At 40.7% G+C, this 21,336-nt stretch overlaps 1 protein-coding gene across 1 annotated transcript in view; it reads left to right on the top strand.

The window, feature by feature from the left end:
• The first annotated feature begins 437 nt into the window (after positions 1–437).
• The window catches only part of BMP3 (bone morphogenetic protein 3), a 46,081-nt gene continuing 25,182 nt past the window's right edge, over positions 438–21,336 (top strand). The window contains exon 1 of the mRNA XM_049885914.1: positions 438–1,406. Within this exon, the coding sequence (XP_049741871.1) occupies positions 1,082–1,406 (325 nt within the window). The 5' untranslated portion in view covers positions 438–1,081. The remainder of the gene's footprint in view (positions 1,407–21,336) is intronic.

Genomic DNA, 21,336 nt, shown 5'->3' with positions numbered 1-21,336 from the left:
AGAGATTCCAGATATGTTTCTCCTCGGGGAAGACGAATGGGGTAAACTGATGATTCAGGAGAGAGGGGAGATCAGGTGTGGGAAACTCTGAGAGGCCAGAAGGGACTGGAACCGGGCACAGGTGCAGGGGTTGGCGGCTTTGGTCAGAAACCCCAAGGAAGGCCGTAAGGAGGGTGTTCACATTGTGATTTTGTTTGGAATTGGGGAGTGGGTGGGCAAGGAGAGGAGAAAGAAGCTCTTATTTTCCTCTGTTCACTTGTTCAACATAGCCAGTTTTTGAAAGGATTAAAAAAAAAAAAATTCCTCCAATCCTTTCTTTCTTCCTTGATCTTCTTTCCCTCTCCGTTCCCCAACCACCCCCTCCTCTGCTTCCTCTTCTCTCTCTCCCCCTGCTGGTTCGTTGGTCACTTCCCCCCTGGCTTTTCTGCAGCTATAGCCGGGTCCGAGCTGCCTGTGAAAGCCAGGGCGAGGGGAGACTGGCTGCGGACTGCACAGAGCAGTCAGAGAACTAGAAGGAAGTCTTAGTCTCTCTCTCTCTCCCTCTCTCTCTCCTCGCACGCACGCGCGCGCACACACGCATACACTCAAAACTCGGACTGGCCGTTCCGCGGCTCCTCCAATCCCTGGAAAAGGCGAGCGAGCGTTCCGGACCGCTGCGCGCACCCCCGCTCCGGCACTCCGCCCGACGCAGTGCTAGTTCTCCTCCCCAGCGCGGCCGCTCCGGCTGGGTATTCCCGAAAATAAAACGGGGAGGGAGGGTAGAGACAGATCCTGAAAACACCCGGGACACACGCGCCGCGACTCGCTGCTCTCTCTCAGCGTCCAAGTGGAGACGGCGCTTGCAGCGTCCCGCGCCAGTGAGGTCCGCTCCCTCTGCGAGAGAAGAACCCACCTGCCGCTCTGCGCTTGGCCAGCTCAAAAAGTGGGGCTTGTCGCTGTTCTGCTCAGGCTGTCTCCCAGGGCTCCGGACGCTCTCGCCCTAGTTTAGGGTTTAACCCTTGGGTCTCCCGCGGGCCCCTCGCTCTTCCAGAGTATCCCCCCCGCGACGCAGGGAGCGGACGCGCCGCGCCGGGACCTCGCCATGGCTGGTGCGCGCAGCCTGTTCTGTCTGTGGCTGGGCTGCTTCTGTGTGAGCCTAGCCCAGGGAGAGAAACTAAAGCAGCATTTCCCCGAGCTCCGCAAGGCTGTGCCAGGCGACCGCACGGCAGGTGGTGGCCCCGGCCCTGAGCTGCAGCCGCGCGACAAGGTGTCGGAGCACATGCTGCGGCTCTATGACAGGTACAGCGGCGGCGGCAGGACCGAGGCGGCGCGGACGCCAGGCTTCCGCGAGCTGGGCTCCCGATCCCCGCGCCCCCGGCCCCTGCACGAAGGCAACACAGTTCGCAGCTATCGAGGTGGAGCAGCAGGTGAGTGCCCTGAGGCGCCCCTTTCCAGCAATCTGGTCCCAGCTTTCTACCGGACCCCCCACAGCATCCATGTCTGCCCTCTGCCCGTTGGTGCCCCCAGGCACCTTTCCCCAACCTCCGCGGCGATCCTCCCGGGCCCCTCGGTGCAGTCACGCCCCGCATTTCTCCAGCTGCGTCCATAGTAAGCCCGGTTTTAGAGTCCGAAGTGAGAAGTGGAGAGAAGAAGGGCGCGGAACAGTGGAGGGAGTTGGCTGGAGTATCTGCTTGGAGAAAGGGAAGGGGCGACACCCCATGCCCAGAGGAGCTCTCCTGCCCTGGGCGTCTCTAGCAGTCCTAGAATAACTTACGCCGGTGATTCCTACATGGGTCAGGGGATATTCCCGTGGCCTGGGCTTTAGCCATGTTTATCAAGTGGTAGATGCCATTTTATGCCAATCCCTCGGCCCCCAGAGAGATAAGTCACATTTGCCCTCGCTTTTAGATGATCTCTTTTTCTGATTTTGTCGCCCCTCTTAACCCTTGTCTTCTGTGTTTAACAAGTGCTACTTGATAGCTCCTTGGTGACAAACACACAAACAAAACCAGGTGCTTGGGTGTTATTATTTAAAATCCATCTAGGCAAAGAGGGGTTGTCCCATCCACCCTGGGAGGAGTTGGAATAGGGGGTGATGCTGGTACATGTAAACATCTCTTGAAATCAGCTGATGAAAATCTGCTCATCCCATTATTCAACACAGATTACTGCAGACTGAAATTCATGGTTTAACAAGGTTTCTGCTAGCCCCTGTGCTGAAGCTTATAACTTATGCAAACAGCCTCCCTCCGTTGTGCTAACAGCTTGAGGGAAAGTTTCCTGGACACTAACCCTGTTTATATGCTTTGAGGATGGACCGCAGCTTTTTAGTTCACTTCATTCATGATAAAGGGAAATGTAACTGCGAAGCCTGTCTTCAGTGAAAATAGCCAAGACCTGTCAAGTAAGGAGGCCAGCCCTTGCTGCTCTATCAATTCTGTCAGAATCAGTAAAAAGAAATTTCCCAAAGCTTTGATATATAGGACTTATGAAAAAAAGAAAAGGGAAAACTAAAGCATCCATCAAGGAAAACCCTCCGCTGACACTGTAAATACACTCTAGAGCTCATAGGCATGATGACATTTACAATAAATGTGAATTATGGTTTCTAACGCAGAAGCCTGAAGCTAGAGTCTGAGCTGAACCAGATTTCGTTTTCTTCTTAAAACCATGATCATGCTCTGTGAGGACCTGGCCTCTGCTAAGGAAACAGAAACCTGCTTTGGGTTATCCACAGCATGACAGCCACTTGATGAGACTGTACTGACAGCTGACCACACCAGCGAATGCTCTGTTTACTTTCATGCAATTTTGAGGGCTAGGCTCAATGAAGGAGCAATATGGAAGCAGGGATTGGAAGGAAGTTGGGTGGGCAAGGCAGGTGGCAAGAGTGAAGATACTCAGATCACTCCTATCTTGATAATCACTTTCTTGGGAATATTCCTAGGGAGTAACTAGAGCACCTAAGAAACCAACTATATATATGTATTTTTTTTTGTATCAACATGTTTTATTTTTAGTATGAATTATATGATTTGGAGATGGAATTTGAGTTTGTTTCATTCAACATTATACAGGTTTTTGTTGTTTTGGGCTGAGTGAACAATGTGTGGGAGATTGCTAAGGATTCAAATAATTTAGGCTCCATATCCTATTGGCTTCGACTCATTCACTGCTTTATAATTTCAGTGTCTATTTTCAGCCTCACTGTAGTTTTATGCCATCAAATGATAAACTCTGATATGGAGGCGAGAAGCCCCCTTGAAGTGATGAATTTCAGCTTGAAGCACATACAGGGCTGTGTGACCTGATAAGAAAAGTAATCCTTTTTAGCATCCTAGAAAAAACTATCCTAATTGGCAAACAGGGAGACAAATAGTAAGACATGTCTCAAAGTCCTTTTGTTTTATTCTCTGTATTTTTCAAAGCCTTAATAACTTTTTTTTTTTTTTTTGCTAACTTATTCATCAAATGTAGACACTGGTTTTTGTGGAAGCTTAAGTGTCACGTTACCACATGGGAGACTCCTGGAGAGGTGGTTCATGTTGGACCCCTTCCAAGAGTGTTTCGTTACTAACATACTAAAAAGACCTTATTATGAGGCAGTTCTGGCTCTAATAAGGCAGGGCTCCAGGAAAGTCCTGATGCTCTCGTGTGTGTCTCTCTAGCTTCATCCATATAAACATTTCCGTAACTCCCTTCACCTTACGACGTACGTTCTGATGTAGGTGAAAGATGCTGTCTTCGTTAATAAATTAGATATGTTTTCTAGCTCAAAGTGTTTAGGTTTCACAACGTATGGGTTTCTTTGTACTAAAGATGTTACAGCTTTTAATGGCAGGTCAAACGCTGTGCTTTAGGTGCGGAGTGGCTGCTGGTCTGGCAGACTTTCCGAGTGCTTATCCGGGCTGAGCTATAGCCTTACAGCCCTGTTTGCTCCTTGGAACGTACCTGATTAAAATTATTTATTGTTCTAAACCTAGAATATCTTTGGCTGAAATTTAGCTGCTGTGGTCTCCCCCTGATTACTTTCTACTTAAACCATTACTTGATGGTGGGTGGCATTCATCCTAAATACACTTTTGCTAACCCCTCTTCTCCTCCCTCAGCGCTACTCAGTTGGTGTGCCAAAACCGTAAGTTTGGAGCGCTTCTAAGTTTTTTTGTGATGTGCACGGGCTCACGTGAAGATAGGTTTTATCTTTCTCTTTGTAAAAGATAATTTACAAAAATATTGATGACAGAGTATTTCAGCTTTATAAAAATACACCATCTTGGAGGAAAATGAGAGGGCTATGAAATCAGCATTTACTTTCCTCTTGGTTTAAGAAGTTGTCCTTGGCTACTATTTAATAGAAGAATAGTTTGCCTATGTTGTTTCCTCTCTTGAACCTATTTAAAGTAGGTGATTTATGTTCATTACATTTCCATCATCGGTCACTTAATCTTAATTTTCTTAATCATAAAACGAAACTCTTTAGGAAGAGGAATTAAAACCTATGTGTTCTTATAAGGAAACTTTCAGTGTTTTAATTTATGACATACAACTACAAAAAGACTACATTTTAGTGGCTATGCATTGCCTTTTAAAAAATGTCACATAGAGTTCACAGGTAAAAGAAAATTGAAGTAATCCAAACCCATAAGTGAATACATGGTTTTAACACAGAAAGGGAGGTTCTTTCCTATCATGACTAAAAAAAAAATGATAATTATGATTTTGACATGTTTATGAAGTGCGTGGCTAAAATATAACGCTTTGGAAAAGATAATATGTAATTAAGGGCTGAATGGTCAAGCCATTAGGAACCATGGGCCCGTGGGCTTCGATGGTAAGGGATATGATAACTTTATGAAAACATAGTTACCTTGAATGCCTGGGACCTAGAAACTAGGTTTGAAATGAAAGAGTACTCGGATGATCTGATGTTTTTGTTGAAAGGACAATAGTACATCTGGAGAGAGGGTGCGGTATGAGCAGCTGCTTTGAATTATAGACTACTTTGAATACGCGATGGCCCTTAATGAAGTTTTTACTGTAATAGGCAAGACAGCTTTATAATCTTAACTTTTAAAAATCCATAATACCATGGATTTCTTATTATCATGCTAATGGAAAGGAAAAAGAGAATAAATTATATAAAAAATAATTTAAATTTAGCTTCATAGTATAGTTAGACCCACTCAAAGAGACCAAGAAACCATGGGGGTCAATGAAGAAAATCCCCTAACGCAGATAACTCGCTCAGGGAATATGTATACATATAATATAATTAAGAACAATTAAGAGGCTTGCATGTATTTTATCTAGGCACTGGAGTTTAATAAGCACTTGATTGACTAAGTTCAGATTTTCCTAGAAATTAAATAGGGACATGAGTATTAAATCTGCTCTTAAGTATTTTAGAATTGTAGTTTTTTTGTTTACGAGGCCTTTAAGAAAGCAAGCCAACCTCCTGTCTCTTATGGAAGAAGAAATTGACATCATAATTTATATTTCAGACAATTTTTCAAACATACTGAGCTCATGTCAAAACATATTAAATCTAATAGATCGACCTAACTTTCTATGAGAAAACTTCACAAAAAGAGGTTTTATAAGATATTAACAGGTGTTACCTAAATTGTGTTCTGTGGTCATATAAGTTTGGAAATACTGGGCTGTAACAAATGATTAGTTTTCTTTGTTATGGGGACCTTTTAGGGTCTTTAAATGCTCGTGAGCCCTCTTAAGACGGGAGACTTTTCTCCCTTAAAGAGTATTTTAGAGTATTGCGTTTCTGAGATGTCTGCTTAGAGAAACACTGGTTTAGAGCCTTGCTAATTTAGCAAGAAAGACGTGCTAATTCAGAGTGAATATCTGCGTCTTTTTCAAAACTTGAGACTTTTGTGTCTTAGAACATTGGAAGGGAGCCATGTTCTACCACTTCGAGAAGACTATAGAGGAAGATTGTATAAAAGACTATGAAATCTAATTACTGATTAGCTGATTTGAAAAAGTTATGGGAATAATGTGATGGTGAATCTTAATATTAAATACATGGTTGAATACTGTCTCATTTCTTATTTCCCATTTATACTTATCAATTTTTTTAAGGATGTTTATTTATATTGTTACTTGTGGGGATTGACTCCTAGTGGCATTGTACCACCTTCCTGCTTTCATGTTTTAAACTTCCCTGAATATAATTTTAGAAGTCTCTCTGTTACTAAATTTCATTTTGGTGCGTGTGTCATTATGAATTCTCCTTCATTGTCACCTTCTGCAGAATTACTGTGTTGTTGAGTGTCATCAAATGAATTCTGACTCACTGAGACCCTAAATGACAGACTAGCACTACCCCATAGGACTTCTCAGACTGTAATCCTTACAGGAGTAGATCATCAGGTCTTCCACGGAGTGGCTGGTGGGCTCCACCCACTGATCTTTTGGTTAGTAGCCAAGTGCTTACCCGTGGTGTCACCAAGGCTCCTTCCTATAGGATTAATCTTTATTATTTCATGACAGTTACGCTTTTGATGAAAAAAAAAAAGCTGTTTTATTTGGGAGAAGTTTAGTAGAGATCATACACATTGTTTTGTTAATGTTTGGTCACATTAATACCTTGATAAAAGACACATTTACTGAAGACATCTATCAAATCTCTTATATAATCCCCATTATTTGTTGTATTTGCTAGGTATAATAAAAATGGGACCTGTTTTGCTCATTTTCTGTTGGTTATTCAGGATTTTTATGCTGCAGCATCAGATAGTATCTTATTAACTTTTAGTGGTAGTAGTGGAAAGAAGTTTGGCATCACAGATGTCTCAGCTTGAACTTCCCTGTGCCAGTTTCAATGCAGAGTGAATTTTTATTATTGTGTTATAAACCCATGAAAATAGAATTTTACAGTGCAAATATTGGCGTAGTATTAATCAAATGACACAAGTATTTGTTGCTGTTGTTGTTGTGTGCCATGGAGTTGATTTTGATTCGTACTGACCCTATGTGACAGAGCAGAACTGCTCCATAGGGTCTCTTAGGCCATAAATCTCTATGGGAGTAGATCATCAGGTCTTTTCTCCCGAAGAGCCACTGGTAGGTGCGAACCACGAGCCTTTCAGTTGACAGCTGAGTGCTTAACCATTGTACCACCAAGGTTCCTTATATCTACTTTGACCTGTCGTAAATGATGACAATTTAACCAAAGAACCCTCATTATTGCATCTTTACTTTACACCCATGGGTATATTTAAGAGTCCATAAAATGCCAGTCTGTTTACATGTTGAGGAGCCCTGGTGTCACAGTGGTTAAGTGCCCAGCTGCTAATCAAAAGGTCTGGAGTTTGAACCCACCAGCCACTCTGTGGGAGAAATATGTGGTGGTCTGCTTCTGTAAAGATTTACCGCCTTGGAAACCCTGTGGGGGCAGTTCTCCTCTGTCCTATAAGGTCACCGTGAGTTGGAATCGACTCAACGGCAATGGTTTTATCTGCAGGTTAATAATGGTTGTGTCCTAGCATATTAGTACATAAAGTAGTACTCCTGGTAACACACAATTTCAGGGATGATATTTTTAGAGGCATAGACGTCTTTTTATTTATCTAAAACATTGTAGTGTAGGCTATACACTCAAATGACCATCACGTCTTTCTTAACTCCTTCAGTGATCTACCTTCCTTGAAGATTCATCTTCTCAGGTCAGTAGAGCGACAGTAAATGCAACGACTTCGTTGCATTTGGGCATGCTTTCAGTAAAAGCGTTTGGGCAAACCAATCCTAGTGTATTACCAGCTTTAGTTAATTCTTCTTACTTTACTAATGAGGCTCTGTTAAATATTCCTTTTATAAAATAATTATATCCAATAATTTTAGTAAAGCAAGGTTCTTTGTCTTGTGCTCTCATTTTAGAGTTGAAGCACCTGAAGCTCAAAATGCTTTTATTTGCCTTTCCTTCAAATAATCTTTTAATTTAATTACGAAGAATTAACCTAATGATTGTTTAAATTGAGCGTAATTACTGTATTTAGGTGTGGGTTAAGGTGGATGGCTTTCTAGTAGAGAAAAGATTGCGAGAGGTTTTATTTTTCTATTTCCTAAGTTAAGAGTTGTTAGTTGTCGTCTAGTGGGTTCTGACTCGTGGTGACCCTGTGTGTTACCGAGTAGAACTGCTCCATAGGGGGTTTTCTTGGCTCTAATCTTAATAGAAACAGATTGCCAGGCCTTTTATTCTGCAGTACTGCAAGGTGGGTTTGAACCACCAACCTCTAGGTTGGCAGTAAAGTGCAAACAGTTTGCACCACCTAGGATCCTGTTAATCAAACCAAATCCAAACCCATTGCCATCAAGTCGATTCTGACTCATAGTGACCCTATAAAACAGTAGAACTGCCCCATAGGGTTTCCAAGGAGCAGCTAGTGGATTCAAACTGCCAATCTTTTGGTTAGTAGCTGGGCCCTTAACTACTGTTCCACCAAGTCTCCAGGGCCCTGCTACGAGATCTAAATTCTGATCTTGACTGGAATGCTAATTAATAAAGTCAACTAATATTGCTATTCTCATTTCCTTCATCTATCAGGCAGATTTAATCATATCTACTCTGCCTGTCTCAGAATGTCAAAGGAGAAAATCCATTAAAAATTTAGAAGCTCTGTGAAAAAATGAGATATTCTTAATGTTCTTAATATTTTGAGAGATTGTTTCCCTATGGCTTCTCACAAAGCCCTAAACTAATCTAAAATGTTGAAAATATGCATTGGTTTGTAGTACAAAAGATATATTTGTGATTTCTCAAAGTCATTCGTTCTCAGTGTATGGTCCCTGGGTTAGCAGCATCAGTATCTCCTGGGAATTTCTTAGAACTCAAAATCCTCCAGCCCACCCTAGTTCTTCTGAGTCAAAATGTGGGTATGGGACCCACAAATCTGTGCTTTAGCAAACCCTTCAGGCGATTCGGAAGCATACTCAACTTTGAGAAACACTGCTCTAAGTTCATGTGACTAGAGTTTTGAGTATTTTCTGTCATACTAGCGTCTGAAATGTAGAATTGATTGACAGTGCTGTTTCTGGTCTCGTTTGATCCTTTTAGTGGGTCTTTCCATGGACAAATGGTGTATTAACTTATATAATGGTAAGCTTCTTTACTTTGGAAGGTATATTACTGTCTTTATGACACATTTTCCTCTGGAGAAAGCTTCAAAGTAAATTAATCAAGACTCGTTACCCATCTCTCATAGCTGCAGATTCTGGGGCTTAATAGATTTGTTAGAAGGAGGATGGCCTACAAAGTAAGTTTTGGGGGGTGGGGGGCAGGGAGCATATCTCATTCATCCTTGTTTTCTGAGGACCTGGGATAGAATTGTCACATAGTAGACACTCAGTAAATGTTTTAGTTTAATTGAATTAAATGTTCAAGGGACTAGCATAAGAAGAGATAGTAGAAAGGCTCTTAGCCAGGCAAAGGAGTCTCTAAAAAAAAAAAAAAAACTCCCCATGAAAGAATTTACCCCTAGGCATTTTGCCATTTATGTATTGAATGGTGATACGATTCTCTTTTGTATACACCTCTTCCAATAATGCTTTTTTTCTTCTTATGAACTGGAAGAAAACTCCAACAGTGCTTATACCCAAGAAGGGCTTTTGCTGACTTTGGAAACTTGAACCTCCTTAAACTTTTTTCACTTTGGTGTTAAGTAGGAAACACTTTTGAACCCGGTAAGTTTACACAGTTGTTCCCTCATCAAATTTAATAGATATTTTCCAGGATATAAGTGCTCCAGATTGTGTGAGGTACTGGGAATATGAAGATTTATTGGACGTAGGTCTGCCCTCCGAGAGCTCACAGTCTAGGAATGCCTGTGGGTGGAGGCTAAGAGGAGATAAACTGACTAATGGACATTTTGCTCTTCTAGAAAAACATAGATTATATCATATTTGGCTTGTGTTAGACTTTGGGCACAGACAATGATTGTTTTGAGATCCTATAAAACTCTGTCATTCGACTGGAACTCTGCAAGGAAAACAATATTCTATGGTTTTTTGTTCTATTTAGAAACTCTTCTTCATCTTGCCTTTGCCCGAAAGCGAAGGCCACGTAGAGAAACTGCAGTCAACAATCAGCATCAGCTATTCAGCCAGTGACTACTGTGGGTATGTGGCTCAGTCCTAGGCTCCGCTGACATTTCTAGCAGCTGTACTTTGTTGGAGAAAGAGGTGGAAAAAAGTTGTTCTTGGTTACATATTTTCTACATGACTAAAATGTTTTTCCTGCTTCCTGGGGATTTAACTAATCATCAAGATTTCATTTAGTCTATTTGTTTTAAAATCAGACTTTACATAGAAAGCCTTCCATTGTATGTTCTAATTCACTTTGAAAACATTCTGTGTGGGCCAGCACGAAGGTGAACTTCCACTTACCACTCCCAGGGCACCTGCCTCGGCTACTTCTTGAGAGGAGTTGAACTTTACAATAGCACCGGCTGGTTCTAACCAGAGGCAAGTCCTTGGTTTGCTCAAGTACAGGTGCTTGCTTTTCAGATGAGAGTAGAAATAAATCTTCTGCCTTTATGTAACAATCAAGTTCCTAAACAATCTCTATAGGTGATAGAATATCCAGGTTCTGTTCTAAAATCATTACTAACTAGATGAGTAATTGCTGTGGCCTTTTATTTATGAGTTTCTGTAACGCGTAAGTTGGACTAAAATTGGTTATTCATAAAAGAATCATTTATTGAGTACCATTTAAAAGTCAAGCCCTATGCTAAGAGCTGAAGATTCTGATGTAATACAGGGCCTTGTCTTAAGGTGTTTATAGCCTTAGAAAGGAGCCACAGTGTGAAATGAAAATTGTAATGGGGGAGGGTCCTAACCAAAGGAGTAGGTTAGCAAGACAAGATTGTCTCAAGGGTTGGTGCCTCTGCTTTTTGTTAAAATAATCTGAGTTATCAAGAAGAAAAAGGGTGGGTAAGGGCATGCAGGGAGAAGCAGCAGCAGGTGCAAAGTCCTAACAGGTGTGTAAAAGAAAGTATGTCTAGCTCAGAAACTCACGAGTTCTAACCCCCTTTTCTAGTCTCAGATATTATGATCCTAGAAAATTCAAAATAAGATTTTAATACCAATGGCAAACACTAACTAAACTTCAATATATATTATATATATAATATATAATATATTACATATAATATATACGTTTATATTTATTTATTTGTTTTATCCTGAGAAGGAAAATCCGGGTTTGTGCTAGTGCCAGCAAACAGTAAGAAAAGAGCACCACCTATTGGTAGTTACATTTTGGCATCTAAAACATTTCCTTGGGATGAGTTGGAAAATGATGCTTGTAGTAGTTACTTGCAAGGGATCTGAGAGGTTATCTGGTTCACATTTCATCTTCTGCTTTACCATAAAGGAATCTTCCTGTAATAACCTTGAATTATGACCAACTGTCCTCTATCTGCACAGTCCCTCATATGGAACACACTAAGTTAGGTCAGAAAAAAAGGTAAGTAGACAGTCATGACTTATATTGCCTTGGAACATGCGGCCATTCAGCCGTCACCTTTGGACCTCATTCTCATCTTTAATACTAAAAAGAACACCCTACTCTCTGTGCAGCAGCTCAAGAGTATTTGAAAACAATTCTCAGGTCATTGCTAAACCTTCTATATCCTTCCTCCAGTTCATGTATTTTCTATTTATGCAGGTCAAACTTGTAAGACATAATTTCTAGACTTTTCAATGTTGTACTTATTCTCTTAGTTGCTCTATTTTGTAAACTTCTTAAAACTAGAACATCCAAAATTAAGCATGCCACCCTAGATGTAATTGGATTGGTGTAGCATACAGTTCGTATCTCCTAGTACCTGAACGCTATCTCCAGCCTAAAAATGCATACGTTTTTTTTTTGTAACCTGCTAAAACTCACCATTTTTTAATATTATATCAATTTGTTCTTATGAATCAGAAAGTATGCCTGTTGTAAAAAAAAAAAAAAAAAAAACCTGAGCTTTCTCAGGAATCTATTCCAAATACCTAAATACCTGAATGACAACATCTGCGGAAAGAGACGATGGAAAAGCTCAATATCATCAGTCAGAACAAGGCCAGGGGCCAGCTGTGGAACAGACCATCAATTGCTCATATGCAAGTTCAAGCCGAAACTGAAGAAAATCAGAGCAAGTCCACGAGAGCCAAAATATGACCTTGAGTATATCCCACCTGAATTTAGAGACCTTCTCAAGAATAGATTTGACGCATTGAACACTAGTGACCGAAGACCAGACGAGTTGTGGAATGACATCAAGGACATCATCCATGAAGAAAGCAAGAGGTCACTGAAAAGACAGGAAAGAAAGAAAAGACCAAGGTGGATGTCAGAGGAGACTCTGAAACTTGCTCTTGAGTGTCGAGCAGCTAAAGCAAAAGAAAGAATTAATGAAGTAAAAGAACTGAACAGAAGATTTCAAAGGGCCTCTTGAGAAGACAAAATAAAGTATTATAATGACATGTGCAAAGAGCTGGAGATGGAAAACCAAAAGGGAAGAACACGCTCAGCGTTTCTCAAGCTGAAAGAACTGAAGAAAAAATTCAAGCCTCGAGTTGCAATAGTGAAGGATTCCATGGGGAAAATATTAAATGACGCAGGAATCATCAAAACAAGATGGAAGGAATACACAGAGTCATTATACCAAAAAGAATTAGTCGATATTCAGCCATTTGAAGAGGTGGTATATGATCAGGAACTGATGGTACTGAAGGAAGAAGTCCAAGCTGCTCTGAAGGCATTGGCGAAAAACAAGGGTCCAGGAATTGATAGAATATCAATTGAGATGTTTCAACAAACAGATGCAGCGCTGGAGGTGCTCACTTATCTATGCCAAGAAATATGGAAGACAGCTTCCTGGCCAACCAACTGGAAGAGATACATATTTATGCCTATTCCCAAGAAAGGTGATCCAACCAAATGTGGAAATTATTGAGCAATATCATTAATATCACACACAAGCAAAATTGTGCTGAAGATCATTCAAAAACGGCTGCAGCAGTATATCGACAGGGAACTGCCAGAAATTCTGGCCAGTTTCAGAAGAGGACATGGAACCAGGGATATCATTGCTGGTGTCAGATGGATCCTGGCTGAAAGCAGAGAATACCAGAAGGATGTTTACCTGTGTTTTATTGACTGTGCAAAGGCATTCGACTGTGTGGATCATAACAAACTATGGATAACACTGAGAAGAATGGGAATTCCAGAACACTTAATTGTGCTCATGAGGAACCTTTACATAGATCAAGAAGTGATTGTTTGGACAGAACAAGGGGATACTGATTGGTTTAAAGTCAGGAAAGGTGTGCGTCAGTGTTGTATTCTTTCACCATACCTGTTTAATCTGTATGCTGAACAAATAATATGAGGAGCTGGACTATATGAAGAAGAACAGAACGGGACATCAGGATTGGAGGAAGACTCATTAACAACCTGCATTATGCAGATGACACAACCTTGCTTCCTGAAAGTGAAGAGGACTTGAAGCACTTACTAATTAATAAAGATCAAAGACCACAGCCTTCAGTATGGATTGCACCTCAACATGAAGAAAACAAAAATCCTCACAACTGGACCAATGAGCAACATCATGATAAATGGAGAAAAGATTGAAGTTGTCAAGGATTCCATTTTACTTGGATCCACAATCAACAGCCATGGAAGCAGCAGTCAGGAAATCAAAAGACGCGATGCATTGGGCAAATCTGCTGCAAAGGACCTCTTCAAAGTGTTGAAGAGCAAAGATGTCACCCTGAAGACTAAGGTGCGCCTGACCCAAGCCATGGTATTTTCAATAGCATCATATGCATGTGAAAGCTGGGCAATGAATAAGGAAGACTGAAGAAGAGTTGACACCTTTGAATTGTGGTGTTGGCGAAGAATATTGAATATACCATGGACTGCCAAAAGAACGAACAAATCTATCTTAGAAGAAGTACAACCAGAATGCTCCTTAGAAGCAAGGACGGCGAGACGGCATCTTACATACTTTGGACATGTTGTCAGGAGGGATCAGTCTCTGGAGAAGGACATCATGCTTGGCAGAGTACAGGATCAGCGGAAAAGAGGAAGACCCTCAACAAGGTGGATTGACACAGTGGCTGCAACAATGAGCTCAAGCATAACAATTGTAAGGATGGCACAGGACCATGCAGTGTTTCATTCTGTTGTGCATAGGGTCGCTCTGAATTGAAACCAACTCGACAGCACCTAACAACACAACAAATATCTGAATATTTCAGAAGAATAGAAAAAGTAAGCACTAAACCATTTTTCATTCAATTGATATTTGAATATAACTATTTGTATACGTAGATAAATCTGCATTACCACTCATGAAGAGGAGAAAGAAGTCTAATGCAAAACTCCCATTTTGAAGTATGGAAATATACTCATTTGAAAAGCTAAATTAATATGAATTTTTTTTTTAAATGAGACTAACTGAATGGATATTGCTATCACGTATTTCTACATTCAGGGAGATATATATCTCATTCTTCCTTATCTCTCTATAGTCATTCTCCCAAGTCAATACGATTCTCTTATTACTGTTTTTGTCCACTGTAAATACCCAGTATTTGTTGGGTTGCTCTGGGAGGCAAAGCACTGGCTTGCTGAAAATATAAAAGCTTTAAGGTTATGCACCCAGGTACTCAACTGCCCATCACGCATCCCCCCCACCCTGACCTGGCAAGTGGTGACAGTTGCATGCCCACGCACTCACATGCTAGCCTGCCTTGCACTCAAGCCCCACCCCAACCAGGTTAGTGGTGGCAACAGCGAGCAGGAACACTTGTCCACCTGTCACCCACCTACTTCCCTTCCCTGATTTCGCAAGCAGCAACAACCTCATGCCCATGTGCAAGCATGTCCACCACCCACCGCCCTCTCCTCTTCAACCCAACGAGTGGTGGCAATCACGTACCCACACACTAGCCCACTCATCACCCCCCACCTGGTGAGTGGCAGCTACTGCAATCCACACAGTTGCCCACCCTCCCCAGGACTACCCTGCCCTTCAACCCCCCCAACCCTTTGAGCAACGACAACCATGCCGCCTCTTGCCTGCCACATGCACCATATCCACTACCCTACCCACTTGGCAAGTGTCCTGCCTGCTCCCCCACCACTGACCAGATGACAGATGGTGGCCAATGCCTGTTCAGCCTTCCCTCAGCTGCCCTGCAAGACTAACAAACAGAGGCTCACTCATATTACGAGCCATTTCCCCATTTACCAGGAGACAGGTATTGAGCACCCCAGTGTGCCAGACCAGAGACCAGGGTAGCACACAAGCCCCATCAGCCTGGATATCTCAAAACCAAGCAAAGAATCAGAACAAAGCAAACAAACATACAGTCAATCAATAAATATCGTAAAACCTTACTGCTTCAAAACTACAGACAATATTAAATCGTACAAAGAAATAGGACAAGATGGCTCAAGCAAATGACCAAAATAAAGGACCAGAAAACCTCCAAGAAATGGTAATTGAACTACCTGGTAAGGAATTCAGAAGACTTTATATAGCATCCTCAAAGAGATCAAGGAGAACATGGACAAAACTAAGGAGAACACAGACAAAACTCTAGAAAAATTCAGGAAAATGATACAAGAACAAAATGTAAAAATAGACAACTAGAAAATGTACAAAAACAGCAACTAGAAATCCAGAAGATTAACACTAGAATTTCAGAAATAGATAACTCAATGGAAGAGCAAAGGAGTAGAACTGAATCAATGGAAGACAGAGTCAGGGAAATACTGGACAAATCCCTTAATACTAACTTGTCAGAAGAACAATCAGAAATGAATGAAGAAAAATGAGGAAGGCCTAAGAGTTACGTGGGACACTATCAAGAGGAATAATTTACACATGATCAGAATTCCAGAACAGGAAGAGATAAAAACACAGAGAAAATTTTTGAAGATTTGCTTGCAGGAAACTTCCCTAATATCATGAAAGACCAGAAGATATCCATTCAAGAAGTTCAACAAACCCCATGTAGGACAGACCCCCGCAAAAAATCACCAGCTATCCAAAACCAAAGACAAAAATCCTGAGAGCAGATTCAGAAAAACAAAATGTTACTTACAGAGGGGAACCAATAAGACCAAGCTGTGATTTCTTGGCCAAAACCATGCAGGCAAGGAGGCAACAGGATGGATGCATATAAAACCATGAAAGAAAAACATTGCCAACCAAGAATTATATATCCAGCAAAATTGTCTCTCAAATACAATGACAAAACTAGGCTATTTCCTGGTAAACAGAAATTAAGAGAATTTGTAAAAACTAGACCAACCTTACAAGAAATACCAAAAGGGGTCCTTCAGACAACCAACAACATCAGACAACAACCTGAGATTAAGACAAATGACAACATCACCCAGATACCAACTCAGATAAGGAATTTTCAGAAATAAAATAAAGCTACAAGACCAAAAACTGGGAACCAGAGATGACAATTTGTATACAATGACAGCTTCAAAATAAAAAGGGGGAATAAATGGTGTAGTGACAGAACTTCCATATGGAGAGGAAGTCAAGGCACTATCAAGATATAACAGACTGTTGTTTTAAACTTTGGAAGATAAAAGTAAATTTCAGTACAGGGGAAGCAAGCACAACTGGACCAAAGCAAAAACTAAGAAGCTTCCTGAACTCAACCAAACACTTTGAGAGACAGGGTAGCAGGGGATGGGCCTCAGAACCATAGTTCTGGGGCACATCTAGGTCAATTGGCATAACAAAGTTTATTAAGAAAATGTTCTACATCTCACTTTGCTGAGTAGTGTCTGGGGGTTTTAAAAGCTTGTGAGCAGAGGTGGGGCCAAGATGGCAGAGTAGTCAGACACTTCCAGAGATTCCTCTTACAACAAAGACCTAAAAAAACAAATGAAATGATTATATTTATGACAATCTAGGAGCCCTGAACATCAAAAGCAAAGTTAGAAAATGGACTGAGCAGCAGGGCAAGGGAGAGATGGTTCAGATGCAGAGGGGAGCTACCGAACCTAAATCTCCAGGAACCCTCAGACACCATTCCCAGGAGTGACTTCAGTGGGCTGGCGGTAGCTTTTGGCTGTAGTTTCCTCAGGGAGAAACAGCCAGCTGCACAGCCTACTCACACCTCTGGAACCAGAGAAAAACAGTGCTTTCTGCAAAAGCTAAGTACTTGCATATATTTTACTGCACCTCCAGCCTCCAAGCCAGCTTCAGTGGCTGTTGATTTCCCTGGGCCTGAGATAGGGCCTGATGAGCTCTCTGAGCCAATCTTCCAGCCTTGGAGAAGGAATAAATTCACAATTGGGGGAAAAGATAATCTGCCAGCTCTACTAAGCTTGGGAGATCAGGTCAGAAGGGGCTCCTGTCCAGGCATAAACAGTCTGTGGACTTTGAATACCTTTCTCCCCTTCATGGACCTGCGTGGGCCTATTTCAGGAGAATAGGCCCTTGTTGGCAGGCTGCAACTGTTTCAGCTGTCTGGTGGAGAGGTAGGTGTTTAATGTTTGATGCCACTTTGCCTATTAAACAGGATCCTCACCTACCCACATCAGGGGTCTAAGGACTGGTGGCTCCACTCACGTCACTCAGCCACCCACAACAGGGGTCCAAGGATAACTGGTACCTCCCAGTCCTTACAACCAAAAGCATTGGGTAACTGTGGTCCTTCTGCAGAACCCATTCACCTGTGCACTCTAGTGAACAGGGATGTGCTTTCCTCAGAGACACTTGGGGGATGGTCATCAGTCCCCTGCCTTGTTCAGAGTGTGACCCCCTGTGGCAACCAGATACCTGTAGCTACACCAATCACCACTGCCCCTCTAAGACTGTAGGACAGAGCCTGTACCACACACTTGATGACCACTACCTGAACACCTGAGCTGAATCCATACAAGAAAAGTGAATGGACTCATAAGCTCTTATACCTGATAACAGCTCTAGCCATCTGGTGACAGGATGTTAGTGCTTCAAAGCTGAAAATAAGCTAGCTCACTTGAGCAGCCTATTTGGGCATATCAAAACAAAACAAAGCAAGAGGCCAGGATACAGTAAGCAAACATAAACAAGTACAATAACTTATAGATGGCTCGGAGAAAACAGTCAATATCAAATCACATAAAGAAGCAAACCGTGATCACTTCAACAGGCTCTTGAAACAAAGAATCAAGGGATCCTCTAGATGAAGGTGCCTTCCTGGAATTATCAGATGCAGAATATAAAAGATTAATACACAGAACTCTTCAAGACATCAGGAAGGAGATCAGGAAGGAGATCAGGCAATAGGCAGAACAAGCCAAGGAACACACAGATAAAGCAGTTGAAGAAATTAAAAAGGTTATTCGAGAACATAATGAAAATTTAATAAGCTGCAACAATCCATAGACAGCAGTCAGAAATTCAGAAGATTTAACAATAAAACTACACAATTAGACAACTCAATAGAAAGTCAGAGGAGCAGAATTGTGAAAGTGGAAGGCAGAATTGGTGAGATTGAAGATAAAACACTTGACACCAATATATTTGAAGAAAAGTAAGATAAAAGAATTAAAAAAAATGAAGAAACCCTAAGAATCATGTGGGACTCTATCAAGAGAAATAACCTACGAGTGATTGGAGTACCAGAACAGGGAGGGATAGCAGAAATTACAGAGAGAATTGTTGAAGATTTGTTGGCAGAAAACTTCCTGATATTGTGAAAGATGATAATATATCTGTCCAAGATGCTCATCAAACTCCACATAAGCTAGGTCTTAAAAGAAAGTCACCAAGACATATTATAATCAAACTTGCCAAAACCAAAGATAAAGAATTTTAAAAACACCTAGAGATAAATGAAAAGTCACCTACAAAGGAGAGACAATAAGATTAAGCTCGGACTACTCAGCAGAGACCATGCATGCAAGAAGGCAATGGGATAACTTATGTAAAGCATTGAAGGAAAAAAAATTGCCTGCCAATAATCATATATCCAGCAAAACTATCTCTCAAATATGAAAGTAAAATTAGGACATTTCCAGGTAAACAGAAGTTTAGGGAATTCATAAAAACCAGACCAAAACTACAAGAACTACTAAAGGGAGTTCTTTGGTTAGAAAATCCATAATATCAGATATCAACCCAAGACTAGAACACAGGACAGAGCAACCAGATGTCAACCCAGATAGGGAAATAACAAAAATAAGTCAAGACTAAAAAACGCTCAAAACAGGGAAACAGCGGTGTCATTATGTAAAAGAAGACAACATTAAAACAATAAAGAGGGACTAAGAAATGTAATCATAGATCTTTCATATGGAGAGGAAGACAAGGCAATATAAAGAAATGAAAGTTAGGTTTAAACTTAGAAAAATTGGGGTTAATATTAAGGTAACCACAACGGAGACTAACAATCCTACTCATCAAAATAAAATACAAGAAAAAAATAGAGACTCAGAAGAAACAAAATCAATGAATAAGAGGAAAAGACAATATATTACGATAAACTACTTAGCACAAAAAATTAATTGGGAAAAAGAAACTGTCAACAACACACAAAAAAAGACATCAAAATGACAACACTAAACTCGTATCTACCCATAATTTTCCTGAATGTAAATGGACTAAATGCACCAATAAAGAGACAGAGAGTGGCAGAATGAATAAAAAAACATGACCCATCTATATGTTGCCTACAAGAGACACACCTTAGGCTCAGAGACACAAACGAACTAAAACTCAAAGGATGGAAAAAAATATATCAAGCAAACAACAATCAAAAAAGGGCAGGAGTGTCCATATTAGTTTCTGACAAAATAGACTTTAAAGTTAAATCCACCACAAAGGATAAGGAAGGACACTACATAATGATTAAACGGATAATAAACCAACAAGATATAATCATAGTACGTATTTATGCACTCAATGACAGGGCTGCAAGATACATAAAACAAACTATAAGCATTGAAAAGTGAGACAGACAGCTCCTCAATAATAGTAGGAGACTTCAACACAACATTTTCGGTGAAGGACAGGACATCCAGAAAGAAGCTTAGTAAAGACACGGAAGATCTAAATGCCACAATCAACCAACTTGACCTCATAGACGTATACAGAACAATCCATCCAACAGCAGCCAAGTATACTTTCTTTTCTAGCACACACACAACATTCTCTAGAATAGACCACATAGGTCATAAAGCAAGCCTTAGCAGAATCCAAAACATCAAAATATTACAAAGCTTCTTCTTGGACCATAAGACCATAAAAGCAGAAATCAGTAACACAAAAAGCAGGGAAAAGAAATCAAGCACTTGGAAACTGAACAATACCCTGTTCAAAAAAGACTGGGTTATAGAAGACATTAAGGATGGAATAAAGAAATTCATAGAATCCGATGAGAATGAAAACACTTCATGTCGGAACCTTTGGGACACAGTGAAAGCAGTGCTCAGGGATCAATTTATATCAATAATGCACACATCCAAAAAAGAAGAAAGGGCCCAAATCAAAGAATTATCACTACAACTCAAATAAACAGAAAGAGAGCAACAAAAGAAGCCCTCAGGCACCAGAAGAAAACAAATAATGAATATTAGAGCAGAATTAAATGAAATAGAAAACATAAAAAGAATCGAAAGAGTTAACAAGACCAAAAGCTGGTTCTTTGAAAAAATTAACGAAATTGATCAACCATTGGCCAAACTGACAAAAGAAAAACAAGAGAGAAAGCAAATAACCTGAATAAGAAATGATAGGCAATATCACAACAGACCCAAGTGAAATTAAAAGAATCACATCAGATGACTATGAAAAATTGTACTCTGACAAATTTGAAAACCTAGAAGAAATGGATGAATTCCTACAAACACACTACGTACCTAAACTAACACGAACAACTAAATAGACCCATAACAAAAGAAGAGATTTGAAAAGGTAATCAAAAAACTCCCAAAAACAACAACAACAAAAAAATCCCTGGCCTGGATAGCTTCATTGCAGAGTTCTACCAAACTTTCCGAGAAGAGTTAACATCACTACTACTAAAGGTATTTCAGAGCATAGAAAAGGACGGAATACTACCAAACTCATTCTGTGAAGCCAGTATATCCTTGATACCAAAACCAGGTAAAGACAGCACAAAAAAAGAAAATTGCAGACCTATATCCCTCATGAACTTGGATGCAAAAATCCTCAACAAAATTCTAACCAATAGAATTCAACAACATATCAAAAAATGATTCACTATGACCAAGTGGGATTCATACCAGGTATGCAGGGATGGTTCAACATTAGAAAAACAATTGACGTAATCCATCATATAAATAAAACAAAAGACAAGAACCACATG

The sequence above is a fragment of the Elephas maximus genome, chromosome 5 (genome assembly GCF_024166365.1).
Source record: "Elephas maximus indicus isolate mEleMax1 chromosome 5, mEleMax1 primary haplotype, whole genome shotgun sequence".
NCBI lineage: Eukaryota > Metazoa > Chordata > Mammalia > Proboscidea > Elephantidae > Elephas > Elephas maximus.
This window is presented reverse-complemented; position numbering and strand designations above follow the sequence as displayed.